Source organism: Jaculus jaculus, chromosome 3 (genome assembly GCF_020740685.1).
Source record: "Jaculus jaculus isolate mJacJac1 chromosome 3, mJacJac1.mat.Y.cur, whole genome shotgun sequence".
Taxonomy (NCBI): domain Eukaryota; kingdom Metazoa; phylum Chordata; class Mammalia; order Rodentia; family Dipodidae; genus Jaculus; species Jaculus jaculus.
The window spans coordinates 51,683,520-51,697,078 of NC_059104.1; the positions used below are offsets into that span (position 1 = coordinate 51,683,520).

Consider the following 13,559-nt stretch of genomic DNA (forward strand, 5'->3'; position numbering starts at 1 on the left):
TGTGGGTATGTGCAACCTTTTGCACTCACATCACTGGGCATTTGGCTTACATGAAACCTGGCAAGTCAAACATGAGTCCTTAGCCTTCACAGACAAGCACCTTAACCATTAAGCCATCTCCAGCCCTCATTCTTTTAGAGTTGTTAAAATAGCAATCTTAAGATTTTATCAGATACTTCATCTTTAATAACTGTTCTGTTAAATCATATTCCTGTGTTATTTCTCAAATCTCTTCCCCATGAAACACCAGAGCAATAGCTCAAATTATTACCTGATGGGCAGTTTTGAAAATACTTATACTGGGGTTGGAGGGATGGCTTAGTGGCTAAGACACTTGCTTGTAAAGCCAAAGGACTCAGGTTTCATTCCCCAGGATCCATATAAGCCCGATGTACAAGGTGGCACATGCATCTGGAGTTCGTTTGCAGTGGCTGGAGGCTCTGGAGCACCTGTTCTGTCTGTCTCTTTCTCGCTGTTAAATAAATAAATATTTTTTTTAATTTAGGAAATACTTAGTACTGGCATGGTGTGGTGGCACACATCATTACTCCCAGCACTCAGGAGGCTGAGGTAGGAGGATCACTGTAAGTTTGAAGCCAGCCTGAGACTTCATAGTGAATTCCAGGTCAGCCTGGCCTAGAGTGAAACACTACTTAAAAAAAAAAAAAAAAAAAAAGGACTTAACCTCTACAAAGTGGTGGTGGTGGGCTGAGATTGCTGACAATAGCAAGATACGTGGTTAGTTTCCATGGGCTGGACAGAAGAGGAAGCTGTGTGGATTTGAAAGATTGGTTTGAAGATGAGCAGGTTGAAATAAGAATTTGTGTTAAAATGTTTAGAGGAGCCATGGCAGAAACTTGTTGAAGTTCTGCGGTCAAGTATAGAATTGCAAAGTCAGTCTTCCTCCCATAGGAAATAGTCAAAGCTGTGAGATACTGGATGAGAAAAGGCAGAAAGGACAGAAAAGGAGACTAGAGAGCTAATTATAAGAAATGGCTACGTGAGGACGCTGACTATTGGGGAGAGTTCACTTCAGAAAGCATTATGAAGTATCAAAATGTATTTAAGATCAGAGCATAGAATTGCAGGCACAGTGATGTGCACCTGTAATCCCTACACTCAGGAGGCTAAGGCATGAAGATTGTGAGCATGAAGCCAGCCTGAGCTATACAGCAAACCCAATGTCAAAAAATAAGACAAAAATACCATTGGAATTTTAATGGGGATTGCATTAAATGTGTAGCTTGCTTTTGGTAAGATTGCCATTTTCTTCTGATCCAAGAACAAGAGATGTCTTTCCATTTCCTAATGTCTTCTGCAATTTCTTGCTTAAGTGTTTTAAAGTTTTCATTGTAGAGATCCTTCACTTCCTTGGTTAGGTTTATTCCCAGATACTTTTTTTATTTATTTTGATGCAATTGTGAATGGAAGATTCTCTAATTTCATCCTCTGTGTGTTTTTTGTTAGCATATAAGATGGGAAGGCTACTGACTTCTGTGTGTTTATTTTGTATCCTGCTACATGGCTATAGGTGTTTATCAGCTCTAACAGTTTGCTGTTAGAGTCTTTAGGGTCCTTTATGTATAGAATCATCTGTGTCATTTGCAAATAATGATAACTTGATCTCTTCCTTTCCAATTTATATCCCTTTTATGTGTGTCTCTTGCCTTATTGCTATGGTTAAGACTTCCAGTACTATATTAAATAAAAGTGGGGACAGTGGACACCCTTGTCTTGATCCTGATTTTAGTGGAAAACCTTCCAGTTTTTCCCCATTTCATAATATGTTGGCTGTAGGTGTGTCATAAATAGCTTTTATTATGTTGAGATATGTTCCTTCTATTCCCAGTCTCTGTAGGACTTTTATCATAAAGGGATGTTGGATTTTATCAAATGCTTTCTCTGCATCTAATGAAATGATCATGTGAATTTTATCCTTCAGTCCATTTATATAATGTATTACATTTATTGTTTTGGGTATGTTGGACCATCTGTGTCTCTGGGATAAAGCCTACTTGGTCAGGGTGAATGATCTTTCTGATATATTCTTGTATTCTGTTGGCCAATATTTTGTTGAGAAATTTTGCATCTATATTCATGAAGGAGATTGGTCTGTAAATTTCTCTTTTGTTCTTGTTCTATCTTTGCCTGGTTTTGGTATCAGGGTGACGCTGGCTTTGTAGGAGTTTGGTAGGATTCCCTCTTTTCCTATTGTATGGAAAAGTTTAAGAAGCATTGGTGTTAGTTTTTCCATGAAGGTCTGATAAAATTCACCAGTGAATCCATCTGGGCCTGGACTTTTTTAAGCTGGCAGATTTTTGATAACTGCTTGGAACTCCATACAAGTGATTAATCTCATCTTGATTTAATTTAGGTGGGGTCATATAAATCAAGGAAATCATCCATTTCTTTCAGATTTTCATACTTACTGGAGTATATGCTTTTATAGTATATCCCTATGATTTTTTTTAATCTCTCTGGTATCTGTTATGATGCTGCCTTTTTCATCTCTAATTTTATTAATGTTTGTCTCCTCTCATTCTTTTGATCAGATTTGCTAAGGGTTTATCAATCTTGGTTATCCTTTCAAAGAACCAAGTCTTTGTTTCATTGATTCCTTGGATTTTTTTTTTTTTTTTTTTTTTTTTTTTTTTTTTTGGTTTCTATTTCACTTCTGCCCTAATCTTTATTATTTCTTCCCATCTACTGATTTTTGGTTAGCCTTGTTCTTCTTTTTCCAAGGCTTTAAGGTGAAGCATCAGGTCATTTACTTGAGATCTCTCTAATTTCTTATATAGGCACTTAAAGCTATAAATTTTCCTCTTGGGACTGCCTTCACTGTGTCTCAAAGGTTTTGGTATGCTGCATTCTCATTATCATTTGGCTCTGTGAATTTTTTGATTTCCTTTTTGATTTCTTCATTGGAAAAATTATTCCAGAAATTCATTTGGAAGCACAAAAAAATCTCAAATATCTAAAACAATACTGCACAACAAAAATGAGGCTGGTGGTATCACCATCTCTGATTTTAACCTATACTACAGAGCCATAGTAACAAAAGCAGCATGATACTGGTACAAAAACAGGCTTGTAGATCCATGGAGCAGAATAGAGGACCCAGATGTAAGTCTGAGTAGCTATAGCCACCTGATATTCAACAAAATACTCATTGGAGAAAAGTCAGCCTCTTCAGCAAATGATGCTCAAAAATCTGGATATGTATCTGTAGAAGGATGAAAATAGATTCTTCTCTCCATGCACAAGACTTAAGTTCAAATGGATTAGAGACCTTAACATCAGACCTGAAACTCTGAAACTGCTAGAGGAAAAAGTAGGGGAAACCCTTCAACATATGGGTCTTGGCAAAGATTTTCTGAATATAACCCCAATTACTCAGGCAATAAAACCACAGATTAACTGCTGGGACCTCATGGAAGGTTTTTGTACAGCAAAGAACTCTGTGAATAAGGGAAAGAGGTAATCTACAGAATGGGGAAAAAAATCTTTGGTAGCTATATATCTGATAGATACATGAATGCAATGTGATCATTTGATATTATAATAATAGTATTTTAAGCTACAAATATTCTTCAGTGACTTCTGATAACAACTACCTGGCATTACACTTGCACAATCCTTTAAACGAATGCCCTCATTTCAGACACCAGTGTAATAGGGTCCCCTCGCACTCTCACCTTTTAATCAGCTGGATATAAATGTAGTGCTTCCTATGGTCTTCCCAGTTTCAATAATTTGCTAAACAGACAGAATTCAGGGAAGCCTGATACTTACTCCTACAGCTTAATTACAGCTACAGCTTAATTACAACAGAGAGATACAAGGTGCTTAAAGCTTCTTCTGTCATCAGGAACATGTAACCATCTTAGTTAGAACATGGACATGGGACAATACACTGAGTATAGTCAGTTCTCACCCGTGAGTTTCACAATCCATGAATTCAACCACTTGTGGATTGAAGTATCTGTACTAAACATAAACAGACTTTTTTCTTACTGTTCCCTAAATAATATAGCACAACAAATTTTTACATAGCATTTATATAATTTAGAGATGATTTAAAGCACATAGGAGGAGGTGTGTGGGTTACATGTTAAGTCTAAGCCATTTTATATAAGAGACTTGAATGTTTACAGATCTCTATATATGAAGAAATCCAAATTTCCCATGAATACCCAGAGATAGCTATATAGCCAGCCAGGAAAACTAACCTGATCTTAGGTGCCTTGAATTTAAAGTAAGGCTTCTTTACCTACCCGTGACTGATTGAATCACTGGCCACATATTTGTATTCAAACAGAACAGGCTGATATCACTCACCTGGACACCTCAACCCTCCAATCACAATCTTGCTGGCATGACCAACTGCATACATTAACTATTAATGGAAACTATCTAGAGACCCACCATGAATCACCTAATCAGCATAATTATCAGTTTATATTGTTAAACTATAGCTCTGAGAGTCCCACCATGAGCTTAAAAAAAAAGTCCAAGGATTTGGAGGCTACTTCCTGAGAACTTGGACAAAAGCCAGCCAAAGTCTTTATTACACATATTCCACAGTGTTCAAGAGAAATGACACAAGAGAAAATTCCATTGAGTTGAGGACTTTTGAGGGTTCAGGTGATCTTTTACGGGGTGGTTTTAGTAGAGGTATGGATGGAATACAAAATAAGTTGCTGAGATTGAGTGGAAAGGGAAAACTAAGAAAGCAGATATGGAGTGGTCTGCCTGAAGATACATAGTTCAAAATAGAAAGGAGGTTCCAACTGAAGTCACTTATCACAGAGCAGAAGGGGATCCACCTGAAGTCACACAGTACAAAGCAGAAGGGGATCCACCTGACTTCACACAGCACAAAGCGGAAGGGGATCCACCTGAAGTCACACAGTACAAAGCGGAAGGGGATCCACCTGCACAGACCAAAGTAGAAAGGGGATCCAGCTGAAGTCCCACACTACAAAGCAGAAAGGGGATCCACCTGAAGTCACACACTACAAAGCGGATGGGGAAGCAGTTAAATGGGAGGCTTTATGTTACCACCATCTTTAGAGGGAAGAAGCTGGACATATATCCCTGTCTATCCTCAGCCTGTGTGAATATGACATTCCTGTAAGGCCTGTTCTCAGTAGGCCATACCAGGATAGAGACTGGCAATATGGCTGTGCTGTCTTAGAACTTTTAGTTAAGAGGTAGTGATCCAGAGCAAGTCTGCATTTATGTGAGCTTCTGAAAAGAATGCTCTGTATTCGTTGCCAATTACTACTCTTTCCAGAGATCTCTTCAATCAGTTGCTTGGTCTGTTTTGTAAAAACAGCAAGTAGTTTGTCATTTATCAATTATATCAGCCACATATAAAATGGTCTCTTGGATGTTTTGTCATTATATATGTGACATATATATATATATATATATATATATATATATATATATATATATGTGTGTGTGTGTAATATATATATATATATATATATATATATATATATATTACACACACACATAATGCAATGTAAAGAGCAAGATGAAAACAAGGAAAGATAAGAATTTATAGCATCAGTAAATCAATAGTAAGGCAGCCACAGGGACATAGACTGCTCACGCCAGTACTAACTTTAGTTATTGCATAGATTAAAAACGTGTTGTCACACCATTATGACACGTACACCCAATGGTGCAGTGGTATCTTAAAAATTGTATTTAGAACCGAGCATGGTGGTGCACGCCTTTATTCCCAGCACTCAGGAGGCAGAGGTAGGAGGATCACCATGAGTTCAAGTACACCCTTGTTGGGCCTTAAGAGGCCCGGGCGTGAGGCCTAGTGGAACTTCCTGAGCCTAGCTACAGTTTGGTGATCTGCCTCTGGCCAGCTAGGACTCAGCAAGACAGGGAGTTGGAATGATCATTTCAATAGTCACAGTTTACTATTGGCCCTTACCTCTCCCCCACCCCCCGTCCTAAAATCCCTACCTTCATTCCCAACATTATATAGGCATCTGTTTGTAACAATAAAGCCAGTTCCTGCTTTGACAAGACTCCCGACTCAGTGTGGTTTTTCTCCAGTGACTAGGAGAGGTTCTTAGTCGTCCAACGTTCATCTCTTCTTCCTCAACCCCTTGGGAGGAACCAGCGGGCCTGGTCCTTCTTCAGCACTACCTGCCCACCAGGTAGGAGCCCGGCACACCCTGAGACTACATAGTGAATTCCAGGTCAGCCTGGGCCAGAGTGAGACCCTACTGCAAAAAAACAAAAAGAAATTATATTTATTTGCTTGTTTCCTCCTAGTGATGCCTTTGATGAAACAACATAGCTACTTAGAAGAGCAAAGTATTAGTTAAGAGCAAAAGGTAAAGAATGGTGAAAAGACCAAATTTCAGGAAGAGTGAAACTCGCTAACATCACCTCAGGACAGCACACCCGAATTCTTCCCCCTGTCAAGGCTGCCACAGCCTTGTCAGTGCCCACAAAAGCCAGAAGGCTCAGTTTTATTTTTCATCTGAGACCTGGCTTTCATAAGAAGCCAGTGCCCATTAGAAGCACAATGTAATGGAGGATCAATACCAACTTCAAAGAGAGAGTGCCTCTCTGAACCATGACTGATACTTCCTGTGGCGAAGTGGTTTCCCCAAGTGCCCTCAGCCAGGGCCTCAGTCTTGTCTTCCTAACACAAGATGCCTAACAACTGTTGGCTAAAATACTTCCTTATTTACACACCATTTGTACTTATTTATATTTACTTTTCATCAGCATCTTCCCAGATTCTTTTGTCTTTGGGTTGGTCTAGAAGCAATGCAAATGTTAGTGCAGAATGGGGGAATTCTTTTTTTTTAATGTTCCTTAGCATCCAAATTTATATTCTATAAAAGGTCATGTGAAACACAACGCCAGATATAACTTACAGCCTTTATTTTGATTCTTTTTTTTTAAATATTCTTTTTATTTATTTATTTATTGTTTATTTTTATTTATTTATTTGAGAGCAACAAAAAGAGAGAGGGGGAGAGAGAATGGGCGCGCCAGGGCTTCCAGCCACTGCAAACGAACTCCAGACGCATGCACCCCCTTGTGCATCTGGCTAACGTGGGTCCTGGGGAATCGAGCCTCAAACCAGGGTCCTTAGGCTTCACAGGCAAGCACTTAATGCTAAGTCATCTCTTTAGCCCCTATTCTGATTCTTATGTCCAGTGAGTTCTCTACATTTAAGCATGACTCAACTTGTCAGCAGTTTGACTTTTCATTCAGTTCTTTTTGGGGGGCTGGGGGGGGGTGGGGAAAGCTGTGCTGTGTCTCCCAGATTCAATCCTTATAGTAAGAATCATACAGGGAATAGAGTTGGAGTCAGTCTTACACTTTAAAGGAAAATAGTATATATTCCCATCTTGCTTATTTCCACAGGAACACAAATACAAAATGTATGGATTACATTCCCTTATGGTTTTGATACAAAGAATATCAACTGGGCCTTTGCCCATTTGCACTGCCATCACCAGTGGCCCTGGGTACTGGCAGGCATTCTGAATATATCATATACAGACATTGATTGTAATAGCTTAAAAGAAAAGAAAACAGCTTAGGATTTAATTCATAAAAGAGGTCAAAAGTACTCCCATCAGAGAATTAAACAAACATCCTATTTTGTCTAATATTTTTGATTTCCATTTTAAAATTGGCAAGGATTGTTGTTGAGGAGAAATAGATATGCTTCTCTCTTTATTGACACCCCAGCCTGACTTTTCATTGAGTCCATATGTCCACGAGTATTAATTTGTATTTGTATTGTATTGTATTGGTGACCATCTAACTTCACAGGTGAGGGCTGGAGAGGTGGCTTATGAAGGATGAGGCTATCCACGTACATCATGCACAATTTACTTATGCCAATGCACAGGTATTTTCTACTAATTTACAGATTTACTATCCCTGTGAAATCAACCACTTAAAAACACGATGCATATTTTTGCAAACAGTTAGGTCTCCAGTTCTGCCTACATGAAGCCAGCAATTAAGCTGTTAGGCATCTTGTGTTAGGAAGACAACTATTATTTTTAAATAATAGTTATGGCCAAGGATACTTGAGTTTGAACCAACATCATAATAAGATTTTGTCATAAAAGTGAACTTTCAGGCTGAAGAGATGGCTAAGCAGTTAAGGCACTTGCTAGCAAATCCCAACAACCTTGGTTTGATTCCCCAGTACCCACATAAAGCCAATTGCACACACATGTGGAGTTTGTTTGCAGCACGGGCAGGCCCTTGTGTACCCATTCTCTCTGTCTCTCTATTTCTCTCTACTTATAAAAGAATATTTTTTTAAAAAAGTAAACTTTTGATGCAGGAAGTTCCTCTGCCTGTAATCACTTAGTTGCAGTAGAATAGTGACATACAGCCCTGCTTCACAACTGAACAGGTGACACTCATTCCATAGTCTGGGTCTGCTATGGCAGAGAACTAAACAAAACCAAGCTGTAGATCAGGAGTGGGGGTTGTTGGGATGCAGAAAGGGAAATGCAAGTTCTTCTTGGAGTGAAAAGTTACCTAAGAACTTCTAATGTGGCCTTGGGCTCATCCCTTAAAGGGGCCCATGCACTCAGTGTGTATTTTTCTAATAGTCTGATGAATGACTGCTTTCCTTTTCATACTGTATCAGTGACTTGTCTCATTTCTGTGACCAAATACCTCATATGAAGCAGCTTTAGGGAGGAAAGACTTGCTTAGGCTTTGAGCTCCAGGGCACACTGCCCACTGCTGGTCACAACCCTAGTAAGAAGCAGAGACTCAATTGGAAGTGGGGCTGGGCTGTAAAACCTTAAGCCCCACCTTCAGTGGCCGCTGCTTCCACTGAGGCTCCACCTCCTAGGATTTCACAACCTTCTCAAACAGTACCACAGCTGGGGATCAAGACCATACATGTGAGCCTCTGGGCTCATATTCATTCAAATCACCACACACACCATCTTTCTTGTTGCTTCTTAAAAGATTTTTCCACCTGAAACCACAAAGGAATCAAATACCCTCTTATTCTTTTATATTTTTGTCCCTTGAGCAAACACAAGACTGTTTTGAGTTTCTCAAAAGGGTAGAAATGCTCTGGCTTGCATTGGCCCACTCATTTTTATTCACCTAAGGCTCCAAAGAAGTTCAAATACCAAACACTAAAACAAAAGTGCCAGCTATGCCAGGAATTTAACCTAGTATCTGCTATAGATCCAGTCAAGGAAGACCAAGATGTCCAAATGCATGTGTAGCCCATGCTTTCCACAACATACAGCTCATTAATGAGCTTCATGGGAATATATGGAGAAACATAAACAGTGAAAAGCATGATTAGTGTGGGTTTAAGATAAAAGCACACAAGAACTGAGCCATGGTTAATTCTCTCAAGACCTTTTGCCAAAGGAGCCAAGCATTGAGGGTGTAGCTGGAGGCAGGAGTAGAAACAAAAGAGATTTGATTCTTTAAGTTTGGAGTCATCATGACAAATTGGTATGCTGAGGGGAATGATCACATGGAGAAGGGAAGCCCGACCATGCAGTAGGGAGAACCCAGCTGCCAGAGAGATGGCTGGCAGTCAGTGAGGGCGACACCTCAGAGATTGTCCTCAGAAGGTTGATTCATCCTAACTGGAGGGGCGGGGAGGTATGCATATGCAGCAGGGAGCTGCCTGGGGGAGCTGTCTTCTGATTATTTCTGTGAATGGGTTAGATAAGCATTGCAAGAATGTGTTGGAGATTTGAAAAGAGAAGAAAAGGTGTGAAATAGTTGTCTCTGAAAATGGAAGAATGAATGGACTAGGGAACTGTGGTAGGATTAATGTCATGCTTGAAATTCATAGTCATCAGTTTAAGTGAGACCAGGCAGAAGGGGAGGGCATGTGTGACCTTGGACAGACTGTGGTACTTTGCATAGGTATCCGTCTGCTTTACAAAGCTATTGTTTGGAATCAGGGTGCCTTGAAACATACTGAGGAGTCAGAACAGAGCATCATTGTTAGGAAACTTCGCTTTGAATTTCTTAGCACTTTTCTTTGGCAAACACTTTTCAGCTTTCTTTAAGACAGCTGCAGTATCTTAGAAATAGCATCTGGCTTCTGCCACAGACTAAGTAGCTGAATCAAAGCAGATGACCTAACCTCCTTTGACTTTTACCCCTCAACCTATGAAATGGTGCTAGTAATGTTTAATGTGTAACAAATGCAGTATGTAAAGGTGTAGGATAAATGACATGGTATATCAGCCCTCCCCAGGCACTGGAAAGTCAGGATAGGTTCCCTAGCAACCCCCAATTCTTGGGTGGGAGATAGCTCCCTTAGAAAGCTTTGAAAGAGGAAGGTACCTCTCCCTTTTTTTTATCCTCATAGCAGTTCTTTGTAGTTAATTTACCATTTACCATTAAAGATCTATCCGAAGACCTATGTTCCTGTTTTTTCTTTTCACCTTGGTTCATACAGAATAGGGCTTAATAGTATATAGCCATAGAAGAAAGCTATAGGATTTTATATGTGCATTTTTCCACTTTCCAGATCCATATTTTTGCCAACCCAATCTCTTCTTGGCAATCAAAGATTTAACTAGAATTTCCCAGTAGCAGAATAAATGTGTTTATTGGTGATATCATGATGGAGTTGTGTACAAGAAATTCAATGACCAGAAATGATAGGAACATTCAGGAGAGGAAGGAATAAGCTGACTGAAAATCTGTACTTAGCCACAAATACACTTTTCACACACCCTTTGGGGCAAGAGAGCGGGTGCTGGACAAAAATTAATTTATTTGGTCACAGGAACTGCCATGCAGAGTGTACGCTGTAAGCTGCAGCACGCAAATGCCTCCAAGAGAAAATCACTGCTGTATCAAATTCTGATTTTTGTGTAACAATTGTCCACCTGATAGAGAAAGTGATAAGTGTATTTATTTTCTTCCAACAGCTAAAAGGTGATCATACTTCTAAAATTTGTAGAGATTGTCCCAGAAACTCTGTAAAACACTCATCCATCACTGGAAGCCCCTGGTCAGGAAATGACAGTGCAGTAAATATCTTCTGCAGCCACCTTTTCATGTACAAGCTGTTTTCGGTTGGAATTTTCAGCGCTCACATAAAACACACTGTCATGAGTGACTGCTTGTGCTCCAAAGTCATTACTATTGGGATAATGGAACATCTCTCAGTGAATAACCAAAAAACTTTAAATGTCATGTCAAGTGTGTTGAAGCCATTTTCAACTCCTGTTCAAGGTTACATGAATATTGAGACTACTTGCTTTATAAAAGTTAGAGATCTGTGAGAGAACACTCGTGAGGCTATGCAATGTAAGCCTGTTAGTTAGAAGGAAGTCTAGGTTTCTTTGGGGAAGTCAATCAGCTCCATTTAATCGGTAGCTGTTGCAGAGTCAGGATCGCCATCACATTCCAGTGTGTGTGTGAACGTGTGCACCTCTGTGTGCACTGATGTGGATTCACAAGACATTTAAATCATCGCCTAATTCTGGTTGGTAGGAAGTTTTAACAATTCTCCTGCCGAACTCATTATTTCTTTAGGGAAAATTATTAACAAAATCCTTATTAGAAACTTTCTTCCTTGTTTTGTTTAAAAAAAAAAAAACCTTAAGACTAATGCTTATCTTTAGTCATAATCTATGCAGATCATTTTTTATCCATTGTATTTCTTAAGCATTTATGGCAGAACTATTGTAGAAACTAGAGCAGTATTTTAAATAATGTACTTGTGGTCCTGAACCATGCATCCTAATGAAGAGAGACACACCATGGGCAAGTAAATATGTGGTGGACATGAACTCTGTGAAGATGAAAAAAGGGAATACAGTGTTGAAAAGCATAGGTACCATTTTGCTTAAGTGGCCAGAAAAGTTCTCAGCATTTAATTGGTGTTTGACCTAAAACCTGAATGAAACATGGGACCATATCCTGATAATAATCCAGTTACTGGTGCTTCAGCATAAAGCAAGAAGGAATTAAACAACATTTTCTATTATAATGTAGTTGATTCTTAACCTCTGCATGTTTATTTTAATCTAATTTCCCATTGGTTATTGTTTAGTCTAAAAGAATTTATTTAGTCCAAATGCAAAAAGACTTATTCATTTTTTAATTAAATTTATGTTTTATCATGTGCCCAGACCTTGGTTATCACAGTGACAAACTTTGTGTTTCTTTCTTCCTTACTGTAGGAAATCAGAAAGCGCAGTTGACAGAAGGGTCACGTCCACACTACAGTATCAATTGCAACTCCACAAGGATTCCAGTCGCCAAAGAGCTTAATTATAATCTAGACACTTGTATGTCTACAGGGAGGATCAAGGCCATGGAGAAGAAGGAAGCCTGTAATGCAGAGAGCAACAGAAAAAAGGAAACGGAACCTCTTGGCTCTGTTTCTAAAAATGAATCAGTTCCTGAAGTTGAAGCCCTGCTGGCAAGATTACGAGCTTTATAAATTAAACTGGTTAAAAAAAAAAAAAAAACTGATTAAGTCAAATACAAAGCTATGCTTCTAAGCTATAACACTTGAAAAAAATGTTTTTATATAAGTGACTTTATATAGTATTAAATTAAGATATATATTGGAAAAAATAAAGCTACATACATGATTACAAAGCTTTTCCTATGTACTTGAAGTTTGGGCATATTTAAGATTGTAATGGGCTTTTAATGCTTTTTTTGTCTCCTGGTATTCATGTATTCTATATTTGGTGATTAAATTATACATGCTGCTTTAGTGAGCAGGTAAGTGGCCATGTGTCCTTAAGAAAATACCATCTTTCTAAGTCACTGTAGTTTTTATATTAATGAAGTCAGATCATTGGCTTTAAGCCTTGCTACCTTGTGCATTCCATGTTTGTTTCTCTATATAGGCCAAGCATCTGCAACATTGTCATCAAAAACATATAGCTGCACATCAGAGTTGTCATGACCAGTAAGCCCATTATCATTGTTGAATTCATGTTAGTTTCCCTTTAAATCACTGTAGTGTAACTGAAGATCGATACACTAGGAACGCATGCACTTTCTCTGCAAAATGTGTCTTCGAATAAACTGGCTACATTCACAGTACTGGTCTTAGCCAAGAGAACATTTTTCCACAGTAATGACTCTAGAATACAATTACTATTTTGAGGTTTTACAAGAATGATTTTTTAAAACATTTTTATGAACACACTTAAATTTCAGTTTCTTTAAGCTGACAATCAGTAATTTTCACAATGATCTGACTAAGTGTCTTAAGGAAGGTTTTTTTATGCAAACGTTGCAATTGTACCTCATTTTGGCATCATTCCTTTTTGAATTCCATATCAAAGAAAATAAACTTGCTATTTGCACTAAAAGAAATGTGTCTTTCTAAACATGTTCTACAGAGGCACCTGTGCTGCAAAGGTGATCTATGCATCTCATCTACTTTATTATGTGCAGTGAGTAACCATAACTCTTACTTTCAAAGCAGTTCTATGGAACTGCTCTGGCAAGGCCTACTGCTTTTTTGTGCCTTGTTGCCACCTTCCCTTCAGCTCAAAATTAATAAAAATTAATTA

General features: G+C 38.7%; 1 protein-coding gene across 3 annotated transcripts in view; it reads left to right on the forward strand.

Annotated features, from left to right (window-relative positions):
- The window catches only part of Diaph3 (diaphanous related formin 3), a 530,142-nt gene extending 517,640 nt beyond the window's left edge, over nucleotides 1-12,502 (forward strand). For all 3 annotated transcript variants that reach the window (XM_004651009.2, XM_045145418.1, XM_045145420.1), the window contains one exon: nucleotides 12,204-12,502. In XM_004651009.2, coding sequence (XP_004651066.2) covers nucleotides 12,204-12,466 — 263 coding nt within the window. In that variant the 3' untranslated portion in view covers nucleotides 12,467-12,502. The remainder of the gene's footprint in view (nucleotides 1-12,203) is intronic.
- The last annotated feature ends 1,057 nt before the right edge of the window (nucleotides 12,503-13,559 follow it).